Raw genomic sequence first — 27576 nt, 5'->3', positions numbered from 1 at the left:
AGTCGTAAGGACCATAACAAAAAATAAGAAAAAAAAAATCTATACTTTCTAGGGGTGAGCACTTGGGACCGAAACTGAAACACGAATCGAATTGAACCGCAACTAACAGTTTGGTTATGCGATTTTGAAATGGTTTCGGTTTCAAAACCAAACCGCAACAAAGAAAACAGTTTGGTTTCGGTTTTGGGTTTTCAAAACCACACCGAAACCGAAACAGAAACCGCATGTTATGTTTTAAACTTTTAATTAGTTCAACTAGGTTACTGGACTATCATCCAATTTTTCACTTCAAGTCCTGAAGGCTGAAACTCATCTTCATCTTTTCCTTAAAACTCATCTTCATCTCTCTCTCAAAAGTCAAAACCCATATTCATCTCTTCCACAGTCGACATCAGTGCCTTGAACTCACTACGTGCGACCTGGCTACTTGCATCTCTGCGACCTCACTGCTTGCATCCCTAGATCACCTTCATCTGCAAATCAAAAGCTTTGCAAAACAGACTTGGCAAATCATTCACCTGCTCTTCGTTCCAGCTAATATGGTAAAAACTTGGAACTTGTATTAATTAGTTTAGTTAATAATTTGTAATTAAATTAATTTTACAATTAAGGTTCGTTTGAATCAAAGATTCAAAAGGGGAATTGGGTTAGGGTTTGTTTGAATCAAAGATTCAAATGCCTCCTAAACCTTCAAAGAATAAGTGTCCAAAAGGAAAAGGAAAGGCAAAGGTTTGAAACTTGAACGATGCAATGTAAGTTGAAACCAAGACTTTGTTGAATTCCATGAACCATTTATTTTTTTTGTTGTACTAATGCCATAAGGCATTTTGACATTGAACTTTGTTTGAAACTTTGAAGTTTGAACTTTAGTTGTATTATGGCAAACTTAACTTTTCAAATGGGTTGTAGTAAAATATTGTGATTGGTGATCAAGTTGAATTTTAGTAGATGTGATGCGTAAGGATTTAAAGTTTAAACCCATTGATGCATTGGATGTTGTCTCAATTTAGTAGTTGTCATTTGTTGCAGTTTTGGTACATGTTAGCTATTGTTTTTTGCTGCAGTATTAGACGATATGAGGTGACTGATGCTGCATATGGATATTAGACGATATGGCGTGACTGATGCTGCTAGATTTTATGTTTCCTCTTTCCATGGGATTCTCTATTAAGTTTAATCCCTTAATTTGAGGAAGATTGACATCTAGATGCTGCCAGATTTTATGTTTCCTCTTTTTTTGCAGTTTTGCCACTGTTTGTTGCTGCAGTTTTGCTGCATTGTTGTTGCTATTTTTGGCTTTGCTGCATATTCATTAATTAATATATGAGGAAAATAAGACCATGTTATGCATAAATATGTGTATATTTTAAATTGTACAGTTTTTTTTTCTCAAAAACCAAACCGAAGCCGTTTGAAACCGCATCGAACCGAACCAAACGGTCTGGTTTCATTTCTGTTTTGGCTTCAAAACCGCACCGAACCGTACCACAAAAATTTTTGGTTTCGATTGCGGTTTCACTCGAAACCACACCAAACCACACCGCGCCCATCCCAAATACTTTCATTTTTGTAGAACCGTGGGCCGATTATTGAGGCCCGTTAAGAGCAAGCTTGAATCTTTAATGGTCCAACAATAATGCTGAAAGCTGAGTTAATGGTAGAGATCCAACTACCAACTGCCTTTCAGTTTGTGCCGGGAAGTGAAGCAACGAACGGTGGGAAGGAAGGAAAGAGAGCAGAGCAGACTTTGAGCAGGAGTGAAGCAATGAATACCACTAAAGTTGCGGTGGTGGGAAGTGGAAGTAAAAACATCAAAATTCAGAACCCATTTTTTACTTTCCTTTTTCCTTTTGATTTGTAATTTGTTTGTTTAATCTCGTGATTAAATCATATTATCTGATCACTGATTTGATTATTGCAGTTTCAGGAGCAGTGTGTGCATCAACTCTCGCCAGAAATGGAGTGTCTGTAACTTTGTTCGAGTCTGCCAGAGGCCCCGGCGGCCGCATGTCTCAAAGAAGGTACCTTTTCTACTCTTGTTTTACAAATTTACGTCCACTTTCTTTTTAAAATTTTTTTATTTAGTTTGGGGATTAAATGTGCAATTGGTTATCAGAAATTGGTTTTTTTTCTTTATTATGCTCTGTTTGGTTAGTGGGAAAATTTTGGCACACTGCATAAGATTATATTTTGAATTCTCATTATTTGATTGACCCTTTGTTGATTGGAAGAAGTCCAAAAGACAAAGACTGAGGTTTTAATGTATGCGATTAGGGAAATGTTAGAGGATTTTGCTAAATTATTCAAGTTGTTTTCAAACTGATACGACTGCTATTTTGAAATGCCGTATCGGTTGGTTTATCGCTGTTGTACAAACTGATGTGACCACGTAGTACATTTACCATTTTATTAAGAAAGAAAGCCCTTTGATTTCAATGCTATTTGGAAATTCAAATAACTTGGGAAGCAGTTGTTACAAATGAGTTTCTTTTCTCTTCCGGTTCTTACCACAAATTCACTGATTGTATCCTTTTCAAATTCATATAGAGAAGTTGTTGAAGATGAGAAGGAGCTATTGTTTGACCATGGTGCTCCATTTTTCAATGCCAACAAAACCGAGGTTCTCGGTCTTGTTCATGAATGGGAATCAAAGGGTCTTGTTGCTTGCTGGAAAGAGAAATTTGGCTTCTTTGATCGCATTTCCAACAAATTTTTTGACCTCGACCAGGTTTGCAAGTACTGCTTTAATCAGCAAGCGTGTTTTGTAATGACTGGAAACATGTCATTTGTGAAATATGTTGGGTCATGAGTACCTATGCTTCATCTTGATTACATCATTTATGTGTTTATCTAGTATTGTCGTGTTAAGTTGGCTCCAAATTATAATCGTAAGGATTTCTGGATATGTTTTATCCTCTATGTCGCTCTTTTCTGTTATCATTAGTCTTATAATAAAAATTTCAATTTCTTATTGTTGTTTCTGCTGAGTTTTGTTAAACAAATGTCCCATCTGTCTCATCTATTTTATTGTCAAGAAATGTCATTTCAGCCAATCTGAATATCAATTTCATTTAGGAAGGATTAATAAGTAAGAGATATGTGGGTATCCCAGGCATGAATTCTATATGCAGAGCATTAAGCCAGGAGCCCGGTATGTACTAAACTACTGATTTTGTTGGAATGATTTCCATTCAAGGTTGAATATCTACTTCCATTATCCCTAATTGCTTACTTTGCGTTATAATTTTCTTTAGGAGTGGAAAGTAAGTTTGGGGCGAGTGTTGGGAAATTGGAGTGGCTAGAGGATGAAAATTTGTGGTCATTGATAGGTTCAGATGGGCAAAATCTTGGCCAGTTTAAGGGAGTGGTTGCAACAGACAAAAACCTAGTTTCGCCCAGGTTTACAAGTGTTACGGGAAGACAACCACCTCTTGGTATTGAACTCACTCCTTCAAGTTCTTTTTATTTGAAGTATGTCTAGAAAATTGTCTGCAATATTTAGTCCTTTTATTAAGTGGCAGTTCTTGGTGAGCTTGCCAGTGTTAGTGGTTTATGTTATGCATACTTTGTCCTATTGGTGGGTCAAATTGACGATCTTGTCCTGTTTGGTTAATATTTACATGGATACTACAACCATGACATAGCAGCAAATACTTGTTTTTACTACATATCCCTTCCTCCTTCTGACCATTTGGACTCTAGCTATGGAGGAAATGAAACTTGAGTAGGATGCATCACATTGAACAACAGTTGGAATGCTTACAAAGTATCATTGCATTGAATAAAGCCTCCTATTTTCTGACCTCTTAATTGGAACTTGACCGCGTTGTTTTCTGAAGAATAGCATAATAGCATTGTGGATCTAACCATTTGCGATGTGTGCAGATTTAAATTTAATTCCAGAGTTGGCGGTTAAGTTAAATGATATTCCTGTCCATCCATGCTTTGCTCTCATGATAGCATTTTCAGAGCCTGTGTCATCAGTAAGATATTTATTACGCCTCCTTAAAGTTATATGGTCATCTGTAGACTGTGCATTCATCAAATTCTACATGGTTCAACTTTTCCTTTTTCTCGGGATGCTAGGTTTGGCTTCATGTATTCCTGCAACCTTTTGTATCACATTTTTAGTTTGAACTCTCTTTTCTTGTATTTGATGTTGATCTGGGCTGACCCTGGTGCCTAATTTCTGACTCAGATACCCTTCAAAGGTTTCTCAATAAAAGGTTCTGAAGTCTTAAGCTGGGCTCATTGTGACAGCAGCAAGCCTGGCCGTTCTACCTCTAGGTATTCATGGAATATAACAATCCACCTCGTCTTTTTTATTTGGTGTTGGCGTTATCCTTATCATTTTGCCATCTTCCGTTTATTTGTTTCTTTTTTAAGCGAGCGATGGGTTTTGCATTCAACAATGGAGTATGCTCAGAGTGTAATTGCTCAAACTGGACTTCAGAAACTTTCGAATGCAACATTGACAAAAGTGGCTGAAGAACTATTCCAAGAATTTCAAAGCATGGGACTTAATATTCCACACCCCTTTTTCAAGAAAGCTCATAGATGGTCAGTATATTCTAGAACTCAATATTTAGTGCTAGTTGTCTAATACTAATCATATCACAAACATAAATAAAAGGACCTTTTTTGGCCAGCAATACAAGGACTGTTTGAACTCGGGCCATTCGGTACAGTATGGGGACCAAGCTTTATTAGTAAGCCAGAAAAGACAGTCCAGGTCAATTACCTCGATTTTCAGGCTGAATCAGCCTGAACAATCTTTTCTCTTGTGCATTCTTGTACTTGGTTTTAATCGCACAGATAAATGTCTTTTATAATGTAGCTGTCTTTTCACACAATGAGGATCCCTTTGAATGTTGTCCAAGCCTAAGCCAATCTGTGAAATGCACGGTTAGAGATTTAGAAAAATCTTTGCATCAAAGTTTCCATAAATTTCTTTTTTTTCTTTCTGTTATATTAGTTTAAAGTCCACAACAGGAACGAAAATACTTGTGAGTTTGGGGATCTGAAATAATTAGGTGAAGGTGTAATCTCAAAATGCAGTCTAAAATCATTTATATATATTTGAGTTCATTCTTGATACTCTGCAATGCTTTAAAGCTGTGTGATACCATTGGATTTTGTTTGTAGGGGAAGTGCTTTTCCAGCCGCAAGTGTAGCCAGAGACGAGAAATGCCTTTGGGATAAAAACAAGAGGCTTGCCATCTGTGGAGATTTCTGTGTTAGTCCTAATGTTGAAGGTGCTATAGCTAGCGGAATAGCTGCTGCTTCAAAACTCACAGAGATCCTCAGCTGCTTATGATAATTATCATTAGTGTTATTATTTTAACCAGTAATTTGCTTTCTTTTCCTCTGTATTTGGTTCTTAGTACTGAAGTCTGTAACAACTTGGTTCGACTCTACTAAGAAAATAATCTCAAATTTATAAGCAAATGTGTTGTTCATTATTCACTATGAATTATGATGTTATAAACCATATATGAAGAAATTCCATTTCATTTCAAGTTCTTTGTTCTGAGCTCAATGTAGCACTACTTTATTATATTTTTTTTGATTTGGTGGTAATTCATTTGCACTTCTTTAGTGTAATTTCTCGCTTGATTTTCGATTACCACTAAAATGTAGCATGAAATTGAAAACATGTAATAGGGAAGTAAGGAATCAAAGTAGCTAGGTATAGAGGAAGTAGAGAAAGTGAATCAGAGCATGTAGTCTCCTCTAGTTGATTTGATTCTTGATTTTAAAATCGTAGATTACGAATTTTAAGGATAAACATTACACTTTTGTTTTTATTTTTTTTATTTCATGTGTTAGTAAACATATATAAAGAAATATAAATTGAAATGATTTCACTACCTCATATTTTAACAAACACAAGCAATTCAATAGTCAAAATGGTTCTAATTCACGTTCTACGTAAACGAGCATGTTGCCACACACATGCGTGTGTCAATTGGCTCTATATATATTTTTTTCTTTTTTGTGAATTTCTTATTTTATTTGAAAATTTAATGGGAGAAACAATTTTAAAATTATGAATGTTTCACCGATTTTGCCTTTTGACATTATATATACATATAATTTACCCTATATATATATATATATATAGTGAATTAGATACAGATAAAAGTAGAGAAGTGTTATTGGCACTCTAAAATTCTTATTTTACACTTCTTACAAATGTATTTTTTTTCCCAATATAGAAAGTTTGAAGTGTGGAATGATATTTTTGGAGTGCTAATAAAAATTCCCTAAAAGTAAACATGTCATTAGTATAACTGTAATTAAGGGAAAAGATCCTCATCGGATTCTTTTTCTGGGAATCCTAGCGATCCAGTGATTGTGACCGTTCATCGTACATTATTCGGTCAGAAATCGTTAAATACTATTTATATTTAATTTAAAATTTAAAATTTTCCAACTGTACGTTATACGATAAATAATCAAAATCATTACATCCCTAGGATCCCTTGGAAAAGGATCCGGCGGATCCTTTTCCGTAATTAAGAGGAGTCGAGGTTCAATCCCGAAAGTTCCAAACCACAAATCTCTTTCCCATTTGGCCCTAGTCCACGTGTCAGATTCAAAGACGGGGTCTTGGATTTGCATATATCCAAAGAGGAGAAAATTCAGAGCAAAAACGGATCCTTTTCCGTAATTAAGAGGAGTCTAGGTTCAATCCCGAAAGTTCCAAACCACAAATCTCTTTCCCATTTGGCCCTAGTCCACGTGTCAGATTCAAAGACGGGGTCTTGGATTTGCATATATCCAAAGAGGAGAAAATTCAGAGCAAAAATATTCCCATTTGGATAATGTTTTGCAATATCATATCCACAACCACCCAATGAACCATTGCCACGTGTCCACTCTCCTCCATGGTTAGTGTTTTTATTATCAGGGACTTCGATGCCGCACAACACACGATCAGCAAAAGAAAAAGCAGCAGGAGTCCAGAGAAGAGAAGCTTAAGCAAAAATGGCAGCCTCAGTCATGACTTCTTCAGTGAGCCTAAAACCATCTCCTTTCACTGTTGACAAGCCAGCAGTGAGAGGCCTTCCCTCTCTTTCCAGGTCTTCTGCTTCATTCAAGGTGCAAGCAAGTGGCGGCAAGAAGATCAGGACTGCCACCCCCTATGGTAGCACTATGTGCATGATAATCTAGTTTTTCTGAATTCAAATCTCATGGAAGAAAACGAACTATATCTCAATTAAAATATAAAAACAAAAAGTTCGATAGAACTACATAGACGGGCCTTTTTCTTAGCTAGGATTGATTTTGATAATACATAAAATAAAAATGTGTTGCAGGAATTAATGGCGGCATGGACTTGAGGGATGGTGCCGATGCCTCCGGGAGGAAGGGTAAGGTAATTAATTTGTCTTTCTTACTTTTCATTTTTGTTACCATTTACGAAATAGCTAAACTACTGTGCTTCACATCAAACAAAGAAAATCATTAAAATTGTGTTTCACATCGGTTCATGTACTAGGTCAATATGAACTATATAAGCGCTTGCATGAGAGACTTATTAGTGAGTAGTTTTTTCTTTTGTTTTTGTTAGTAAGTTGAACCTTTGATCTATTACTCTAATCCTAACTCATTACTCCCTTCGTTCGCTACGCATGCGCACTTGGACTAACCTAAGGGCTTTACATGCCCTTTATAGAAATCTATATATAAGTATCTATGCATGTTCATTTCAATCTGCAGAAGTATATAGATTCCTTCTTGTTGTTCTTTGATCAGCGTCATGCATATTCAATCGATCTGCTTTGTAATTTTTGAACCCTTAAACTTTGATTCAGGGAAAGGGTGTCTACCAGTTTGTAGACAAGTACGGTGCTAATGTTGATGGATACAGGTACAACTCTCAAACTTCATTCGTGCCATATATATATGTGTGAATATTCTCACTGCTCTATTTAGTTTACTTTTGGATTTAGATTATCTACTTCTCGTGGTACTGAGTTTTTTATATGAGTCCTTTTTGACCAATTTAATTAAGGGTTAAACTTAAATGTGTAAATTATATTTGCTAAAATTATCATTGATTGACTTGATAACCTATCTCTTATTTCAATGTTTTTGAAGCATCCATAATATTACCTATGGTATGAAAGAGTATTATATATGGATGCTTCTAAACCCTAGCATCCCAGACTATGGTTTTAAGATTCAAAAGTTGTTTTCGATTTAGTTATCAAACATTTCGGATTTTGTAATAACATGAGATCGTTAATTAGACTATTAATAACAGCTCCCTATTAGAAGAAACTAGCTCTCTTTTTTGTTATATTTTCTATTTTTGTTTGACAAGGAGTATCCTTTTAGTTGCTTGATGCCCTCTAACGGTCTACGCATTCTCAAAATGAATAAATTTTCAAATTAATTAGGCTGTTAAGTTATTTCTGATAATTGATATGCAGCCCCATCTACAACAAAGATGACTGGTCTCCAAGTGGTGATGTCTATGCTGGGGGTAAGCAACTTCAACTTCATAAGAATATTGTTTAATATGCTTAAATTTAAGAATTCAGAAGGCACAGTTGCATTATCTTCTTGCTTGACCTGATGTAGTAATTAAGTAATGCTTATGAAAGCGAATTAATAAATTAATATGCATGAAAGTGCAGGTGTTACTGGATTGGCCATCTGGGCAGTTACCCTAATTGGCATTCTTGCAGGGGGTGCTCTTCTTGTCTACAACACAAGTGCTTTGTCATAGTAAATTTATTAATTATTCATCTTTGGTTGTAATTTATGTGTTTGTAATTACTATAGCCTGTCCCAACTAGCTGCTCTAAACAAGAACATTAAAGAAATACTCTGTGTAAACCTTAATTGTAATGTTTTGGCATGGATCCAGTTTGATGCCTGTAGTATATTGTGCTGGACTTCATTATTTATTGTTCGAATTTTATTTAGTTCTGAGCTGGGTTGGATGTGGATTGTATTTGGCGGGTGAGTACATTGTCGTGCATATAAGGTTTATTTTCCGTTGTCCCTGATCTCGAGGAAGAGGGGAATTGAACTTGAAAACTCCTTTAACAAAATTGTGTTGAGAGTATGAATTCGACATCAAAGAAAGAAGCATGCATGTTATAAGTAATTAGGCTATTCTCCATATTATTAATTAGTTTTATGGTAGAACTTTAACTTTCTTCAAGTTGAAACAAGTATTACTAACCAATAGTTATGTACGTATCAGTCGATTGTGTAAATGTCAGAGGTGTTGGGTATGCATGTTAGAAGAAGAAAGAAACTTAAGCTTCCCAAAAGAAACTTGGAGTTCTAGTTATTTTGACTCATAATTAATCTACTTTATGATAAAAGCATGAGCATCTCAAATAGGATAAAGTTTTTAGTAGGTTAGCCTTATCAAGTTGATTATATGCACGACAAATCTCACAGAAGCATAAAACTTATATTTTGGTTCACCCAAATCCACGATAGTCTCATCCTTTATTAAGAACTGCTCTATCAAAATTTATCTCATTAACAGAAGCTTACTTTTAGTTTTCACCTAGAATTTTCTATAGGCAATAAAGCAAAAGGAAAATGATTTCCTGACATAAATAGGAGAAGAAGAAAGGAATGGAAAAACCCAACTGCAACATAGCAAGGGGAATGGATACAAGGAGAAAAGGAGGACTATAAATTTTCTCCATCTGTCAGTTGACTGGTTATGTAGTCATAAATGTTTCTTGCTATTGTAAGATGTATGAAAATTAACATACACATACTAACTTTGTATTTATAACGTGGATTTTTCCCCTGAACTTGTAAGAACTTGCTAATTTTCTCCTGAACTTTAATCTTAGCCGATTATCCTCTGAACTTTTAGAATTGATCAGTTTCCTCCCTAAACTTTAATTTTAGTTGATTACCCCGTGAACATTTATAATTGACCAGTTTCTAGGAATGATTCTGTTGAGATGAGTAATTACTTTTCTTATTTGAATTTGGATCTTGAATTGAAATATGTAAACCAAGAGCTCATGTGAATCCAGTCACAAGGAAGGATAACGAAATGCACAACATTTTGCTAAAAAAACAAGACAATGGAGAAGATTCATAGTTGCCTACATTAGAGATAAAATTGAAACAAAGTGCATAGAGTGAACTAGAGGAAGAGAAGAAGAATAAAAAAAACAAGATATTGTCCACATTAACCATAAAATTACCTTTTGGTCCCTAGACAATTGCCACATGTCGTGCACCTGACCAAGATAGATGGAAAATTGAATGAAAAATTCCAAAATCTGACGCTAGTGGGAAAGTGGGGAAATTGGCTAACTATAAAAGTTTTTTTTTTTTTTTGGTGGGGGGTGGGTGGGGAGTAATTGGTTAAAATTAAATTTTAAGTAGAGAAAGATTATGCGAGATTAGCTCTTCGGCAATTATCGCGTGCAAGACACCTATCCTTTAGCTGAGGGGAAGAGGACTACTACACCCCGAAGCCCCCACCCATCTCTCCTCAACGCTTATACAATTTTATTAATAGAAAAGAAGAAATAATAAAAGAAAAGATACAAGTGGGGGGACTAAGCCAAAACCCACAAAGAGAAGTATCAACAAAAACGATATTAAGAACAAAACGAAATGTCACGAGTATGAGTAGAAGCAACAAATGACGAAACTGTAGACCACCAATGACAAGCATAACTCTTCACCCCGAATGAAGCTAAAGCATTTGCGACTTGATTGCCTTCTTATATATGTGTGTACAAATAAATCATATATGGTGAAGTTGCCAAAGATGATTTGTTCTAATCCATCATAAGAAGCCAAACAATTGCATTAGGAGCCTTAAAAAAGTAATGAAGAACCAACGTGGAGTCTGTTTCAATTCATATATACTTCCAGTCTCTAACCCAAGCTATACGAACATTATATATAGACACATACAAAAGTTTTACTATCATGAGCTGAACTCGTATGCATATTGTAAGAAGGAAGTTGTATAATTATTCATATTGAGAAATTCATTGATTTTTTTTTGGTCGAAAATGAAGCTTCATTAATGAAAGGAAGATACAATTTGTGCTAGAAAGGTCTAAACCTAAACAAAGTACAAGCCCAAACAATGAGAGCTACAACTTCAGCTACAAAGAGAGGCCCACACTGATTTAGCCTGTTGGCTACAAAAGAAACAATAAACAGTAAAAACCCTAAAATCCCGAAGCCAAAAACGGGTCACCACTGCCACATCCGCTGTTACCTCCCCGAAGAAAGACATCGCACCAAACAGAAAAATGCAAACGAACCAAACCCACATCTGAAAGTATTGCACAAAATCAATCCACCAAGAGCCAAAGCCACCATAGCCACACCTACAAGAAAAGTCATCAAATGTAACAGGGGGAGGGCGAAGGGGGTGTGTAAAACACCCTTGTTCCGACGTGAATCGTTCCACATTTCACCCAATTTTTTAGGTAAACCGAATCGACAGTGGGCTGTGTGGGTTAGGCCTTGATTCAAGATAGAGCCCAATACTTATAGATCTAAATCATGGTTCAGAGTTGAGAAAGATGAAGGGACCTTATAAAATAGTGTGCTGACTTTTCCTCGTATTAATGAAGATATTTTTTTTTTCCCAAAGTATTAGTGAAGATAATGGATTTGATTTTTTTAGAGGATCCCGATTTAAAGGGTGCATACGTGTGGTATGTATTAAATCTTCGAAATTTTTTTATTATATAAAAAGTAAATGATTACGTCATACGAATCTAGTCGCTTAATGTAAAAATGTACATGCATGAGATGGTATTTTTCAGATATTAATTTTCATTTTAGTATTTTTAAATAATTAAGAAAATGCTTTATGCATCTGACCACAACATATTCTAATAAGGAGAAGATGGTGGGTTTAGCCTCATAATAGATTTCAATGGTATAGTTCAATTTCGTCTTTGTCGAGAATCGAATCTAAGACTTCTTACTTATAAGTGAAGAGGAATACCACCATACCGTAGTACTAAGTAGCAACATATTAGAATTTAGTTGATATTGATCTTTCTACTTTCAAGGATGCCAACGCTTGCGGTCCTCGCGAAGCTGCGACCCACACGACTTCAGTGGCTTCTGATGCTAACATGACGATTTTATGAAGGTTGCTTTGGTTTCGTGGTGGTCGACGGCCGCAACGACAGGGGTTCTGGCTTGGGCCACCCACGCATATGCTGTCCTTGTCAAAATTGTGGACGTTTATCGGCTTTAATCTTTTATTTGTAATTTGTTATTATGTTTTGTTTGTAGCTGGTAGAGTGGATTAGGCTAGTAGATTAAGTGTCGCTTGGTCGATTTGTTTGTGTTGCTTCGGCAATTTGTGTGGCCTCGTTGTTTGCAGTGGCTTTATGTGAGGCACTTGTTCTAGGTTTGTTGCATCTGCCGTTTTTGAGGCAGATTTATGTTGAAACTCCTCTTAGTTCTAGTGGTCTTTCATGGTGGCCATATAGGAGTTTAAAATGTTTTGTTTTCTTGTGTGAATCATCTCTAGATCAAAAAATTGATCATTGAAAAAATGTACACATTTGACAAATCTTATAGTTGATTGTTACTCGTAATAAAATACTCTCGCTTTTGTTAAAAAAAAAAAGTACTCCAATATGGAGAACTAATATTATAATTAATTTATGAAAAAATATACCCATCTAACAAATCTTATAGTTGATTGTTACTTGTAATAAAATACTCTCGCTTCTGTTAAAAAAAAAAAGTACTCCAATATGGAGAACTAATATTATAATTAGTTTTATGCCCTACATACCAAACCCAACGACCACATTGTGTAAGAAATTGTTTTTATAATAATTAGATTTGTCAATCTGTGTTTGTTTTTCTGTTCTTCTTTGGTTTACAATGCAAATTTGTGTTAAAGTTGTTTAGCTCGATACACAGTACTTCATTTGACCAAGAACAAATAGATAGTACAAATCTTTTTGGAAGCTAATTAACCTTCAAAGTTGAACAATTTGTGTTAAGTTGTTTAGCTTTTAGTTTATCATGCATATTTTTGCTTTGAACTTTAATTATACTTCTGAAAATACAATGTAAATACCCAAAATTATTTAGTCATGTTGTACATAAACTTCCGGTCATTAAATTATCAATGCGAGCCAAGAGTCCAATCTTTTTGGTCATTTAACGATTAGAGATTCATAGTGATCACCAGTCCATTCTTAAATTTGATATCAAGGGTTGAAATTAATTATAAACATCTTTTTAAAGGACGAAATAGGTCTTTGACAATAACAACATACATGCATATTAAGTTAATTATAAAAAATAAAACAAAAAACTAATAAGTAATGGTACATGCATCGTGCATAACTCAACACAAAGCTAGTGTTTTTATATGTATCATCATCTTCCTCGCTCAGATTCCTGACGTTTTTATTACCAGAGCCCACAGTCAGTCATAATCTTCCTCGCGAGGAGAAAAATATCCAACGCTGCCTTAAGAATTTTTGTCAGCGAATCCTTGTGCGGAGCTCGCAAGGATTTTTCTCTCTCTCTCTCTCTCTCTCTCTCTCTCTCACACACACACACGCACACGCACACGAACTGTTTTTAATCCTCATTGGTTTTACATATAGGAAAGAGACAGTAATAAAATCTAAAATAAGACCGAATCTTTTGGTTGTTAACTGTTATGCTATGTTTGTCAACACACTTAGCTAAGCTAAAGAGGCAATTCTTTCTTGTAAAAGATGACAAAAATATAACAAAAAAAAAAGAAAAATCCAAAGGAAGATTAAAGTGTTCCAAGTGTACATTTCATCTTTTAAAAAAATTAATTTTTAGTTTAAGAAAATTTAAATCTCTTAAGATGATGACGACTATTTTGTCATAGAGTAGATGGAAAGCCCAATTCACAATTACTGGGTACCATCATTACATACTAATTAAGACAAGAAGATGCTAGCTAGGGAGGTCATATTTATAGACTATATTTTGTAAATTACACCATGTGACAGTTGATAATTGAATTCTTTATTTAAATCTAATTACCATCAATTGTCACACTATTTGGTCTACAAAATTGGTTTAAGTAGGTAATCTCTTTAGCATTACTCATTAAAACAACAATGTTGATTGCAAAGCTTTTATATATAAATGATAAATTTAAATACGAACCACTAGAAACAAAATGACGACAATCCAAAATTCGTTATTAAAATCTAACCCTGAAAAGAAAAACACATTCAAATTCCTAACTAGCTTTCAAACCAAAGATGCATCTTTCGTCCCTGGTTTTCATACTTGAATTTTGGATGGACAGTTATGAAATGTCATTGGTGTGATCTCATGATGTTTGAATAAATTCAATCATCTTATCCAGCAACAAGAAGCTAGCTTCCAATCCCATCCATGGTTTTATGATCTAATTAACCTTAAGATTCCGCAATGGAGGCAAGGGTTACACGTACAATGAAAATGTTAAACTACAATTGGCAACAAAAAAAAGCAGTATACTTAACCAGATGCGAGATTTAATTACTATAGCATGGAGGAAAATACAAGCACGTGCATATATTATTTTCTATATAATTTTTAATTTTTGACAACAATCGCTCATCCTTTTTTTCTTCTTTCTGTTTGAATTCTACATGAAATGATGAGATCAGTAGTGGCTCCAAATATTGTTGGGCATACCGACATCAGATAGGTAGTTTTCTGAGCTACTTCCTTCGCCAAAGCTTGGTGATGAGCCATTCAAAGTAGGATAAGTAGTACTTTCCATCTTGGTAAGGTGACTCAAAACAGTATTTAGCACAATTTTGTCACATGAAAAAGGATCAAGAAAATTGGTCATATTTGGCAACCCTCCAAATGTAGTTGTGTCATTGTTATTATTGTGCTTGGTGGGTATGTTTGGTTGAGAACTAGTGATGTCAGTGTGTGTGAAAAATGGGCTTTGGTTCTGGGAGAACATGGAGAAGCAGGGCACTTGCTCAGACTCTTGGGGCTGAGTCTGAGTTTGTGTCTGAGATTGAGTTCGGCCATCAAAACTGATGTAAGAGTCCATCAAGGCAGGCAGAGTTGAAGTGCTTGTGTCATCGTAACAGCTAATTCCCATGCTGGGTTTGGCGGCTATCTCTCGGTTTTTATGAAACACTCTGCACAAAGCCCAATCTTCCTGCATAGGAAATTATTTTGTTAGTATATGTGAAGCATAAAAAAAAAAAAAAAAAAAAAAAAACCCGAAGTAGGAGCAACTTTTCTATCTGTGGCCGGATAATGTTATATATTCAACTCGAATTATAATACGAATAATTGTAAGTAGGACATATATATCACAATTGTCGCTCACCAACCCTAATATAGAAAATAATACACCATACAACTTGTGTTTCGGTATCATAAAATTTCTTTAGAATAGATGACAAAGGCATGATTAATACTTGTCAATTAACAATCTGTAGCAGCCACAGTTACAATACTTTAGGCGAAGGGACAAATTAGTCCTTGGACTTTAAATTGCATGAAAGTTGAACATAGATGAAATTAGAATGCATTACAGCTGATGTGAATTAACTATATAAATTGACTTTCCTAAGATGTAAGAAGCCTACATATAATATATGAAGAAGGATCTGCTTAGGTCAGCTACCATCAAGATTAAATCTTGCATCTAATTTTCGAGTCGTGACAAGTGGAGAAATATGGGTTTTGGTTGTATATATGAAGAGGAAAAACAAATATTTTCAAAAAAGTCAAAGATCTTATTACAAATAATGGAAATTGTTTTGTAAGATCCCACTTGCTAGTTGCCACCCAATTACCTTTTAAAATTCTAGCAGAATGCTGTTTGGAAATATATATATATATATATATATATATATATATATATATATATATATGTAAAGACTACATTCTCTGATTATATTAGCTGACCTACTATTGGAGTTGATATGCATTTAATTCTTGTAATATTAGGGTTTTCGTAATATGATTGAAAATGACGCATATGAAGTATAAGAAAGTTGTTATTAGCACTAATTGTTTATAAAAACACAAGGCAAAAATTCAAGAAGTGTACGATGACTCCTAAAATGCCAATAACATCTCAGAGTATTTTGATTATAATGGTCAAAATTTGAGAAGGAAAATGAAATGACGGATCGATGTAGTATACCTTGAGCGAAGAGATTTTAGGAGGACCTAGGGGACCTTCAACCCGAAACTCATGCATGACCCAATCGGATTTTCTGCCTTTGGGAGCTCGACCCTGGTAGAAGACCAAGGTTTTTCTCATCCCCACAAGGCTTCCTCTGCGAAGGATCGGTCTATCTTTTCCTGTGGCCTTCCAATACCCCGTTGCAGTTGCACGGTTTGTTCGAAGCCCTGTTGCATATTTACGATCACGCTGACTGTAAAAGTACCATTCTTTTCCTCCCACACAAGCACTTTCTGCAAAAATTGTCGCTTAGTGAGTCACCAACATTGTTATTTGAACCATATTTGCAAATTACTTTGCTAACCACATTTCTAAGAGAGATCGACGTAACGGATCACATAGGTGAGAATCCCCTTTATTAGATAAGTTATATATGATTGTAAATGTGATAGAACGCACAAGCGGTAAAACAACCTCAAAATCCTAAGCTCTGAGACAAACGACATCATGCAACAAAGAGACCATAACCCTAAACGCAGAACTCTGAGACAAACAACAACATGCCACATGTATTATTTTATTAATGGGTTAAAACTTAAAGAGTATAATAGTTGAGGGAACAATTATAAAACATAGCTAGAGGGTTTTCATAATGGGTAACGTTATGTAAACCAAAATTTGAAATTAAATGATGTATTATCAGTAGGAAATAAGCAACACATTAATTAACACTTAAATAATAATCCAATCATCAACAACTACATAATATATTTTAAAAAAATTAGTTTAAAAACTTGGTATACCTAATATTACCAATTTAAACATGCACTTAATTTTTCCTTGCCATGCATCAATAAATTTTCAAATAATATATATGATATTTATTTATATCTGTATGTATTTTTGTATGTATACATTCTTACCATATATTGGTATATTTTTCAGATCAAATCTGGTTTATTCCAGTTTCAATTAAATTAATATGCATTATATGCAGTGATGTCAACCGAAGACTTCTTGATAGCCAGCACATGGCGACAAAAAAGAAAATGGTGGTGACTCATCATCATCCATGGCCAAAATAGCTGAACTACATCCAACTATTATGCAGTTGATGAGGGGTCGGTATCCAAGTGTTAAGAGAAAATTATTGAACATAAAGTGGCAATTGACCAAGTCACCGCAATGTTTTTTCTTTTTCTCTTTTGTGTAATTCACAAAAGGTTTCTTTGCTTTAAAGTGTGAGTTAAGTGTTAGTTGATCGTGAATCATGCATGGGTAAGAATTATAATTCTTTTTTTTTATATATGTATTGGCGTCTTGTCCTTGAGAACTTAAAATAAAAACCACCTTTACATATATGAGCGAATATGTGTACAGTAAATTTTTACATATATATAAGCAATGGTTAATTGTTGATGCATGTATATAAAGTGGAACGACCAATAATTATGGATTGAAAACTGTTACTAAGAGAACTTCTATCACATAACTGTTTTGTTATAATTAAAGTTATAAAATAAATAGAAGTTTGAAGAAGAATATGTTTGAAAAATAAAAGGAGATATGACTAGAGGAAGATGGTGAGCCTTAAGCCTTCAAATGGTTTCGGTGAGGATGAGAAAACGAAAGTTTAATTCCTTCCAACCTGGTTGAATACACGTGTGTGGATACAACGGGATAAAAACTAGACTTTGGGGTTTGCTTTGTTATATATCACAATCACTATCATAACTTTTGGTTAGGAAATACCAAGAACGTCCATTTCTTCAAAAGAAATGATTAAGAAATTTTTGTATTATACACAAAATAAGTAAAGATAGGACCATGGGAAATGAATTTGCCTATACATTTGGGAGCTTCCGGCCGATCCAAACCAGCCTATTTGGGAGCTTCCGGACGATTCAAATCAGCCTATTCTGTAACTTGCGAGAGAGAGAGAGAGAGAGAGAGAGAGAGATGTTAAAAATGTTTGTTGTATACGCACGTAGACGGCTGACAGATGTCGATAAGTGTGAATTCGAAAAGTGGGCCATACATCTCAAGCATGGTTCAAATTAAGTTGTCTGCCCACATTTGAATGACCAAAGTGTGCTAAAGTTTGACAGATGAACCATACATCGTAAGTCTTCGTGAAAGATAGGACTCAGTTCTACAAAACCTCGTTACTAAAGTAATTATTCAAATGTTTTTCATTAATCATCACTTTCTCTAATGTTTTCACTAATCATCATTTTATATAATTTTTCCTGAAAATAAAATCATTTCTACAATTGTAGAAATTTTTTTTTGTAGTGGTACAAAAGAAGATCAAATTGTTAAACTTGGTGAATTAGCTTCAATGACGAGGATGGATATTGAAATGAGTTAGGATTAGGCTATGTCAAAATTTGATTTCCTCCATTATACTTAACAAAAAAAAAAAAAAAAAAAAAAAAAGATAGTCAAATTATTGCCATAATTAACGAAAGCATAGTTTATAATGATTCACTACAAATGTGATTTGCTACCTAACTAGATCATACTACGAAAACGAGTGATACCTTAGCACACATAAGGTTTATTATCAGGACATCTTTTTAAATTTTTTTTTTTTTAATCTTAAATCTATTGTTCTATCCGAAGATTAAAAGCGGCTTACATAGCATGAACGATAACTAATCATATAAATCTAAAATTAATGTTTTCTTAATCCAGCAAACCCTAAAAGAAAATGGAAAGCTAAAAGTCAATAATTATATATAAGACTAAGGAAAAAAAAGAAAAGAATAGGAAAATAATGCCTAGAATTCGCTAAGCAACTTGTAGTATTAATTGTAAGCTAATTAATCACAATAATTGCGAGAACATGCTATATATCAGCATCACTTTCCAATCCGTCACATATCATTGGTCCACTCCTATATCACTATATTGGTAGAGGCCATGACACAAAAATCAACCATTTTTTACTGACTAAACACAAGTCGCATTTGGTTTTATCAATTACAAAATTGTGGCAGACCAGCTGCAAGAACACAACACTTTGAACAATTCTAGCCAGTCCGGTTGCTATCACTACCTCACCCACAAATTTGGGCACAAACACAGCAAAGAAAATAGTATTTTTGAGTTGCCAAATAGCTATAAGTATAGATATTTTCTAGAAAAACATTTTCAAACAGAAAGAGAGCTGAAAACAGCAATACACATGTATAATCCATTTTAGCTCTCCTTTTCCTGGTTATTAACAATTATAAACTTATAATGAGGTTGTTAATATTTATGCATATGGGAATTACTGAACTTAAAAACTTAAATGGCAATTGAAGTTTTGCATGATCGCTATGTATATATAACTTCACGCAGAAGAAATGAACATAACATGTGATCATATATGTATATATGTATATATGTGTATAAGTGACAATCAAACTTACCAGGAATATCCCAAGGCTCACACTTGTTGAGGTCAACTTCAATCATAAGGGTTGAATCAGACTGAGTCACCTTCTTCATCAAATAGTCACACACAAGCTCTTCATCTCTTGGATGGAACCTGAACCCTGGTGGCAAATTTGCCTCCACCATGCTTATGTTGCTCATTTTCTCCACAGAGAGAGAGAGAGAGAGAGAGAGAGAGAGAGAGAGAGAGAGGGGAGGACAAAGCAGGGAGAATATTTTGTTGGGAGAGATCCCAATTCTCAGACGAAGAAGGCCAAGTGGGAGGTGTATATATATGAAAACTAATAAGAGGGGAAGGCAAAGCGCGGGTTAAGTCAAATAGTAATTCCGTGTAAAAATTAAAATTATTAGGGTTTGAATAGCACAATCCATCCTTTAGGGGTAGAGGGGACTAATTTAATATTGCCTACGTACATATCAGTGCCAACCTGCTGATGTGCACATTTATAATGGGGGTGGGGTTGGGGGAAATTCAGTAGAGTAGTTTTTGGTCTTCTCCCCTTTCCATCTTCTATGGAATTACTTTATTATTATTATTTTGTTTATTTTCAGAATTGTGATTGATATTTTAAAATTTTAATTGTGCACTTTAAACTCTCTCAATTAAGAAAAAAAAAAGGGTAAATTACACAAAACTACTTCAACTATTGATCTTACGACACTATCATACCTCATATTTTAAAATTGACAATGTCATACCTCATCTTTAGATTTTGGTCCAATGTTATACCTTCCGTTAGCTTGGCCGTGAATTTCTCAGTTAAATGCTGACATGGCTTGATCCGGGGTCCACTTTCTATTAAAAATTTAATAAAATATTAAAAAAAATAATAATAAAAAATAAAAAAGCAAAACACCCATCTTCCCTAACCCTTTTCCTTTCCCTCTAACCCAAATCCAAAACCCAGATCCCTTCCTTTTCCCTTTCCCTGCAACCCCCAACCCCTTCCCCACCCACGCCAACATCCCCCCCCCCCAAAATCAATAATCAAAACTACTGCCTTTACTCATCAGAGTTGATTGATCCGAGGCAGCGGTGATCGAGTGGTAGTTCCTGGAGACGAAATGAGGGAAGGTGCGATGGTCAGAGGAGGCTCCGAATTTCCTGCGAGTCTGCTTTGATTTACCGTACAAGCTGACGAAATCGACGACGAAGAGTCTGTTTTGGAGCAGCCGGGTGGCGAAGGAGCGGCCATTGCTGGAGCAATGAAGGAGCTGAGCAATCGGCGTGAGCCATTGCAGGAAACAGGCGCAAAGAGAGAAAGCGATGAGTGAGAGAGAGGAGTAGGGGGGATGAGTTTAGAGAGAGAAAGTGTGATGAGAAAGAAGGAGGAGTTTTTGGAGAGTGAGAAATGTGGTGGTGGAGTGGATGAGATAAATGGATGAGCGAGAAATGTGTGATGAAAAAGAAGGCAGTAGTTTTGATTATCGACTGGCGGGGGGAGATGTTGGCGTGGGTAGGGAAGGGGTTGGAGGTTGGAGGGAAAGGGATCTATGTTTTGGATGCAGGGAAGGGGAAGATGGGCGTTTAGTTTTTTTTTTTTTTTTTTTTTTAAGGGTAATTTTTTTTTTTAATATTGTATTAATTTTTTAATAGAAAGTGGGCTCCGAATCAAGTCATGTCAGTATTTAATTGAGAAATTCACAGATAAGCTAACAGAGGTATAATATTGGACCAAATTCTAAAGATAAGGTATGACATTGTCAATTTTAAAAATGCGGTATGAAAGTATTGTGAGACCAATAGTTGAGGTAGTTTTTTGTTATTTACCCAAAAAAAAAAAAATCTTCATATAAGAAGTGCACAATTAGGCTTTAAGAGTACCAATACATGTTTGCTTCATTTTTTATGATTTTTTATATATTCAATATATATTATCTTTACTAAAGGGAATATTTTTGCTCACAACCCTCAAGTGATGATGATGCTCACCACCCTATTAGTCACAGTTAAATGAGTCTAAATTTTGAGATCTATGTAGTGGATAAACACAAATTTCAAAATTTAAACTCATTCAAGTGTGATAAATAGAATGGTGTGGTGAGCATTACCACTATTTGAGGGGGTGAGCAAAAAGGCATCCCGCTAAAGGGTGGGAGAATGTGCAAAACCTCACAATAGGATTCAATTTGGTATATTACATGACTAGCTTTAGTTAAGTTTTGGGGATGATCAGAGCTTGGAAAGCTCTAGCTTTCTTATTTGTGGAGTCCGGCCAATCCACGATCTGAAATTAGGTCGACTCGACCCACAACCCAAAACCCGGCCCAAACCTTTGGGCCATGTAATTCATTAACCCAGGCCCAACCCAACAACCCAAAGCCCATATTCGACCCGACCCGGACCTAATCCCAGTTCCCTGGGGCGGCATATTGGTGTGCATCATGGCAGGTGTGTAGAGCCCTTGAGCCTCTGCCGGAGGTATTATGCTTCGCCGCCGTCCACAGCTGCACCAGCGAATTTTCTGACAACCCATCTCGGCGCGTGAAGGAACCCGAGGTCCCTCCTTAGGTTTTCCAACGTGCCGAATCCAAATCCGCTATTCGTTTTCTCAAATTCAATCGTTTTAGTAGAGTTTTACTAAATGGTCTCAAATTGTATTTAGGTGCGTCGATAGAAGCGATCCATCCTTGTTAGTTTATATGGCTCCTGGGTAATGGAAAATCTATGAGTGGACCCCTTCTTAACTTTCATGTTTTTATAAAATATTACGCTTGCATTCACGAAAAGCATGATTTCATGATTTAACGTTTTATGCATTATTTATGATATATCGAATTTACGTTTTACAAAAGGTTATGAATTATTGGATTTTCGTATATGAAATTCTACGGATTTACGAATATGTTTCATTATGGATTAATGAGATGATGCTTTGAGCTTTTGAGCTCTGGTGATTTGATATGAGATTTTGAAATATGTTTTCGGTGCTTATCTAGTGGCTTATCATACAACACATACACACAACCGAGTATGTAGATGTCTATGGCCATAGAACACAGTTGATGAGATCTATGACATACTCCCAGCTTCACTAGCCCAGGGCTAGTGTCGGTGCGTTATGTGTTTGTGTGTGTGTATATATATATGTATGTATGTGTATGTATATTTCTTCTTTGGCGTAACCCAGAGTCATATAGTTTCACCTTCGGGTGATAGACCCTTATTTTCTTCACTAGCGTAACCTGGTGTCGTACAACTTCACCTTTGGTGATGGTTATGCCTTCGAGCCACTATGATACCCCTAGTTAAGTACATCATGAATGTGATTTACGGATGTTTATGGATTTGCCTTCGGGTGACGATATTGCCATTATTGAGCATCGATTTACACGTACATGTTTTATGAATGCTTTTTTGTGGCATGCTAGAGTTTTCAGAAAACCTACTATGTCGTACTATATATGTGTTTTCAAAACAAGGGGTTAGTATTTTCAGAAAGAAAATGGTTTTTTTATTATTAGTATTATTATTGTAAACTTTGGTCCACTCACCCTTTGTTTTGCGCCCCCTTCAGGAGTTAGAATCGAGGCACACTATCCCGGCGTCAGGACACCTCTGCATAGGTATCTTCAAGTCTTCTCAATGTAGGACCCACTTTCTTTGTAATCTCAGTTATTTCATAATAATCCTTTCACATATTTTGATTAGTTGTATGCTCTGAATACGTTTCCACATTAGCATAATTCTTTCTAATTACTTATTTTGTCTGCATGCATGTTTAAAATGGCTTCATCACCTTCGGGCGTTGGCCAGCATGTGTCTACCCTGATATTTGAGATATCAGGGTCGAGGCATGTCAATCATTCTCTCTCTAAAATTGATATTTATGGGCTGTTTTAGATTAGTGAAAGATTTATTTGGAGATTGTTTGCTTTTGTTGATTGGCCCTTTTGGGAAATGAATAGATTTCTGTGCTTGTAGATTGCAGATTAGGGATTTCTTCCTCAAATCATCATCTTCTTCCCTAAATTTGAAATCCCATTCAAAACCCATATGGGTCAAAACCAATTTGCAGTCCAATTTTTTTTCAAATGTCGAAGAAAATCCATTATGAAAAACTAAAGACACCTTTTTTTTTTGTTGCAATCTCTCTCTCCTCCGCCGATGCATGCCTGCTCTCTTTAAGTTAAAAAAAAACATCCCAAATTTGTTATCTGTAACAATACGTGCAATGATGTTGGTTTTGTTGTGGACGTGCATCGTGTAATTAACGGGAATATATGGGGCCTAGATTATGGAAATCCCTTGAAGATCTTTAGTTTACAAATCTTTGACCAAAACCTAGATTTTGGAAATCCCATTAAAAATCATCTATTTCTAGTGACATGCACATGATTTGCTCACATATCTGAGCCAACCCAAAAATCCAGAGCTCACAAACTCTATCTTCGGAATCAGAAAAAATGATGTCATCACCTGTGACGTCACCACCATATACACTATATGCACTCCACATGCACATCATATGTACAATACATGCACATCATATGCACAGAATTGAAGATCGAGCAACAAGCTGTTTTTCGCATTAATAAGAAACTTTAACGGGGACCTATTGGTATAGTGGATACAATTAAAACATAATTGTTACGTATAAAAGGTTACTGTGGCAGTTTGAAAAGTCTTGTTAAGTATATCAACCACCGCTTAACCATGCACGTGGAAAACATGATACTCGTTGTCATTATCTCATGGACACGCATGACCCTTAACGTCCTCTAAGTTTTTCCTCAATTTTGTTTTTCGTCGAGACCAACTAGGTTGTCGTCATACTCGCTAAATTTCGGGGCCCAACAGACGTGCATTATAACTAGTGAACATTCCTACTTCTCATATTAAATTATAGCCATGCACACCATATGTACACCACATGCACATTATGGAAAAAAATTCACAAATTTTTGTAGTTGAACACTTGAACCAGAAATTGTTCCATTCCAGTTTTGTAGTACGTCAAAAAGTAAAGTTTATTCCACAATCCATAGGCCCCAACATGAAACACAAACCCTAATTTAACTTCTAAGTATTAATTCATCTTACAAGCAACCCATTTATTTCATAAATCATTGATGTAGAAACTTGGAACTAAAATAACAAAACCCACAAACAAATGAAAATTTCCAGAACACATTATGAGCCCTCTATTCCCTATCCCTCTTTTCTTCGACTTCCCATCTCTACAAATCAAAAAACCAATTTGTTAAAATTGTGGACGTTTATCGGCTGTAATCTTTTATTTGTAATTTGTTATTATGTTTTGTTTGTAGCTGTTAGAGTGGATTAGGCTAGTAGATTAAGTGTCGCTTGGTCGATTTGTTTGTGTTGCTTCGGCAATTTGTGTGGCCTCGTTGTTTGCAGTGGCTTTATGTGAGGCACTTGTTCTAGGTTTGTTGCATCTGCCGTTTTTGAGGCAGATTTATGTTGAAACTCCTCTTAGTTCTAGTGGTCTTTCATGGTGGCCATATAGGAGTTTAAAATGTTTTGTTTTCTTGTGTGAATCATCTCTAGATCAAAAAATTGATCATTGAAATAATGTATACATTTGACAAATCTTATAGTTGATTGTTACTCGTAATAAAATACTCTCGCTTTTGTTAAAAAAAAAAAAAAGTACTCCAATATGGAGAACTAATATCATAATTAATTTATGAAAAAATATACCCATCTAACAAATCTTATAGTTGATTGTTACTTGTAATAAAATACTCTCGCTTCTGTTAGAAAAAAAAGTACTCCAATATGGAGAACTAATATTATAATTAGTTTTATGCCCTACCTACCAAACCCAACGACCACATTGTGTAAGAAATTGTTTTTATAATAATTAGATTTGTCAATCTGTGTTTGTTTTTCTGTTCTTCTTTGGTTTACAATGCAAATTTGTGTTAAAGTTGTTTAGCTCGATACACAGTACTTCATTTGACCAAGAACAAATAGATAGTACAAATCTTTTTGGAAGCTAATTAACCTTCAAAGTTGAACAATTTGTGTTAAGTTGTTTAGCTTTTAGTTTATCATGCATATTTTTGCTTTGAACTTTAATTATACTTCTGAAAATACAATGTAAATACCCAAAATTATTTAGTCATGTTGTACATAAACTTCCGGTCATTAAATTATCAATGCGAGCCAAGAGTCCAATCTTTTTGGTCATTTAACGATTAGAGATTCATAGTGATCACCAGTCCATTCTTAAATTTGATATCAAGGGTTGAAATTAATTATAAACATCTTTTTAAAGGACGAAATAGGTCTTTGACAATAACAACATACATGCATATTAAGTTAATTATAAAAAATAAAACAAAAAACAAATAAGTAATGGTACATGCATCGTGCATGTATCTCTTATAACTCAACACAAAGCTAGTGTTTTTATATGTATCATCATCTGAGCCAACCCAAAAATCCAGAGCTCACAAACTCTATCTTCGGAATCAGAAAAAATGATGTCATCACTTGTGACGTCACCACCATATACACTATATGCACTCCACATGCACATCATATGTACAATACATGCACATCATATGCACAGAATTGAAGATCGAGCAACAAGCTGTTTTTCGCATTAATAAGAAACTTTAACGGGGACCTATTGGTATAGTGGATACAATTAAAACATAATTGTTACGTATAAAAGGTTACTGTGGCAGTTTGAAAAGTCTTATTAAGTATATCAACCACCGCTTAACCATGCATGTGGAAAACATGATACTCGTTGTCATTATCTCATCGACATGCATGACCCTTAACGTCCTCTAAGTTTTTCCTCAATTTTGTTTTTCGTCGAGACCAACTAGGTTGTCGTCATACTCGCTAAATTTCGGGGCCCAACATACGTGCATTATAACTAGTGAACATTCCTACTTCTCATATTAAATTATAGCCATGCACACCATATGTACACCACATGCACATTATGGAAAAAAATTCACAAATTTTTGTAGTTGAACACTTGAACCAGAAATTGTTCCATTCCAGTTTTGTAGTACGTCAAAAAGTAAAGTTTATTCCACAATCCATAGGCCCCAACATGAAACACAAACCCTAATTTAACTTCTAAGTATTAATTCATCTTACAAGCAACCCATTTATTCCATAAATCATTGATGTAGAAACTTGGAACTAAAATAACAAAACCCACAAACAAATGAAAATTTCCAGAACACATTATGAGCCCTCTATTCCCTATCCCTCTTTTCTTCGACTTCCCATCTCTACAAATCAAAAAACCAATTGAAAAAACAAGTAATTAGATGCAGAAATGGAGACGATGACCGAGTTAGAGAGAGAGGGAGAGAGACAGACTAGATGGTTGTGGAAATATGGCTGCCAAAGCTTCACTCACCAGAAAAATCTAGTGCAAAGGTCATATCTTTAAGAATCAAACACTGATGCAAACTAGAAACCTTCACTTTGAAGCTTCACTATCGACTTCCCTCACTTCAAAATCTGAGCTCAACTCAGAAACTCAGAGCTCACAAAGCTCTCACGACATCCATCTCTTCCAAATGAGAAAAATGATGCAATGAGCTGAGGGTTTTTAGTATTTATATGTGGGTATTTTAGTAATTTCGGTTTTGTGCATGGTGTGCATGGCCGGTTTGTCCTATTTTTGTCCCAATTAAGAAAACGGGTCATTTTTATTTATTTCCCATGAATCTATGGTGGAAGAATTTTTCACTTTTCCTTTTTTTAACCCAATACCAAACCTAGCCATATAGTTGACATATTTGAGAAACCAAATAAAACCTAAAATAAATTGGTAATAAGGTAAATAGTCTAATTTCTTATAAGTATATGTAAAGTCTTTTAACATTTTATTTGGAACGTCATTCTATGTCTTCATACATTTTCCTCATGTGTGGTGAAACTAAAGTCAAACGCATGAACAACACATATCAAATATGGTGACAAATCCAACAGACCTAATCCCATTGGGTTTGACAAAACCATCAAAATTTAATTTTTGTACCAATTTGGACGA

At 35.1% G+C, this 27576-nt stretch overlaps 3 protein-coding genes across 6 annotated transcripts; 2 read left to right on the top strand and 1 right to left on the bottom strand.

Moving 5' to 3' along the window:
• The first annotated feature begins 1643 nt into the window (after nt 1-1643).
• Nucleotides 1644-5519, top strand: LOC137726313 (FAD/NAD(P)-binding oxidoreductase family protein). 2 transcript variants are annotated; one of them, XR_015962520.1, is made up of 10 exons: nt 1644-1802; nt 1922-2021; nt 2548-2728; nt 3076-3151; nt 3255-3434; nt 3886-3983; nt 4199-4287; nt 4387-4560; nt 4650-4732; nt 5146-5286. XR_015962520.1 is itself a non-coding variant. In XM_068465225.2 (9 exons), exons 1-9 carry the CDS (start codon nt 1655-1657, stop codon nt 5315-5317), a joined length of 1218 nt encoding a protein of 405 aa, XP_068321326.2. In that variant the 5' UTR covers nt 1644-1654; the 3' UTR covers nt 5318-5519. The 2 variants fall into 2 exon arrangements, 1 of the variants encoding a protein (XP_068321326.2); XM_068465225.2 differs by lacking the exon at nt 4650-4732 and having other exon boundaries at nt 5146-5519.
• A 1293-nt stretch (nt 5520-6812) lies between these two features.
• LOC137723511 (photosystem II 10 kDa polypeptide, chloroplastic) lies at nt 6813-9861 on the top strand. 3 transcript variants are annotated; one of them, XM_068462714.2, is made up of 5 exons: nt 6813-7150; nt 7323-7381; nt 7821-7876; nt 8442-8494; nt 8649-8939. In XM_068462714.2, exons 1-5 carry the CDS (start codon nt 6991-6993, stop codon nt 8738-8740), a joined length of 420 nt encoding a protein of 139 aa, XP_068318815.1. In that variant the 5' UTR covers nt 6813-6990; the 3' UTR covers nt 8741-8939. The 3 variants fall into 3 exon arrangements, with proteins under 3 accessions (XP_068318815.1, XP_088550315.1, XP_088550316.1); XM_088694189.1 differs by lacking the exon at nt 8649-8939 and adding an exon at nt 9543-9861 and having other exon boundaries at nt 6920-7150; XM_088694190.1 differs by lacking the exon at nt 8649-8939 and adding an exon at nt 9555-9824 and having other exon boundaries at nt 6921-7150.
• Nucleotides 9862-14490: 4629 nt separating this feature from the next.
• On the bottom strand, nt 14491-19993 carry LOC137722237 (NAC domain-containing protein 21/22). The gene is made up of 3 exons (XM_068461195.2): nt 19558-19993; nt 16157-16431; nt 14491-15157 (listed from the first exon to the last, which is right to left on the bottom strand). Exons 1-3 carry the CDS (start codon nt 19721-19723, stop codon nt 14642-14644), a joined length of 957 nt encoding a protein of 318 aa, XP_068317296.2. The 5' UTR covers nt 19724-19993; the 3' UTR covers nt 14491-14641.
• Nucleotides 19994-27576: the final 7583 nt, after the last annotated feature.

The sequence above is a fragment of the Pyrus communis genome, chromosome 5 (genome assembly GCF_041283825.1).
Source record: "Pyrus communis isolate YQ-2024b chromosome 5, ASM4128382v1, whole genome shotgun sequence".
Classification (NCBI taxonomy): domain Eukaryota; kingdom Viridiplantae; phylum Streptophyta; class Magnoliopsida; order Rosales; family Rosaceae; genus Pyrus; species Pyrus communis.
The sequence above is the reverse complement of the archived record's forward strand: the minus strand, read 5'-3'. Positions and strand labels throughout refer to the sequence as shown.

Coding starts and splice junctions, on each gene's coding strand:
- LOC137726313 (XM_068465225.2), top strand. CDS start 1,655: ATGGTAGAGATCCAACTACCAACTGCCTTTCAGTTTGTGCCGGGAAGT. Junction 2,729..3,075: donor AATTTTTTGACCTCGACCAG/GTTTGCAAGTAC, acceptor AATTTCATTTAG/GAAGGATTAATAAGTAAGAG. Junction 3,435..3,885: donor GGGAAGACAACCACCTCTTG/GTATTGAACTCA, acceptor CGATGTGTGCAG/ATTTAAATTTAATTCCAGAG.
- LOC137723511 (XM_068462714.2), top strand. CDS start 6,991: ATGGCAGCCTCAGTCATGACTTCTTCAGTGAGCCTAAAACCATCTCCT. Junction 7,382..7,820: donor CCTCCGGGAGGAAGGGTAAG/GTAATTAATTTG, acceptor ACTTTGATTCAG/GGAAAGGGTGTCTACCAGTT. Junction 7,877..8,441: donor GCTAATGTTGATGGATACAG/GTACAACTCTCA, acceptor ATTGATATGCAG/CCCCATCTACAACAAAGATG.
- LOC137722237 (XM_068461195.2), bottom strand. CDS start 19,723: ATGAGCAACATAAGCATGGTGGAGGCAAATTTGCCACCAGGGTTCAGG. Junction 16,432..19,557: donor TGAGCCTTGGGATATTCCTG/GTAAGTTTGATT, acceptor CAATTTTTGCAG/AAAGTGCTTGTGTGGGAGGA. Junction 15,158..16,156: donor CTAAAATCTCTTCGCTCAAG/GTATACTACATC, acceptor TTTCCTATGCAG/GAAGATTGGGCTTTGTGCAG.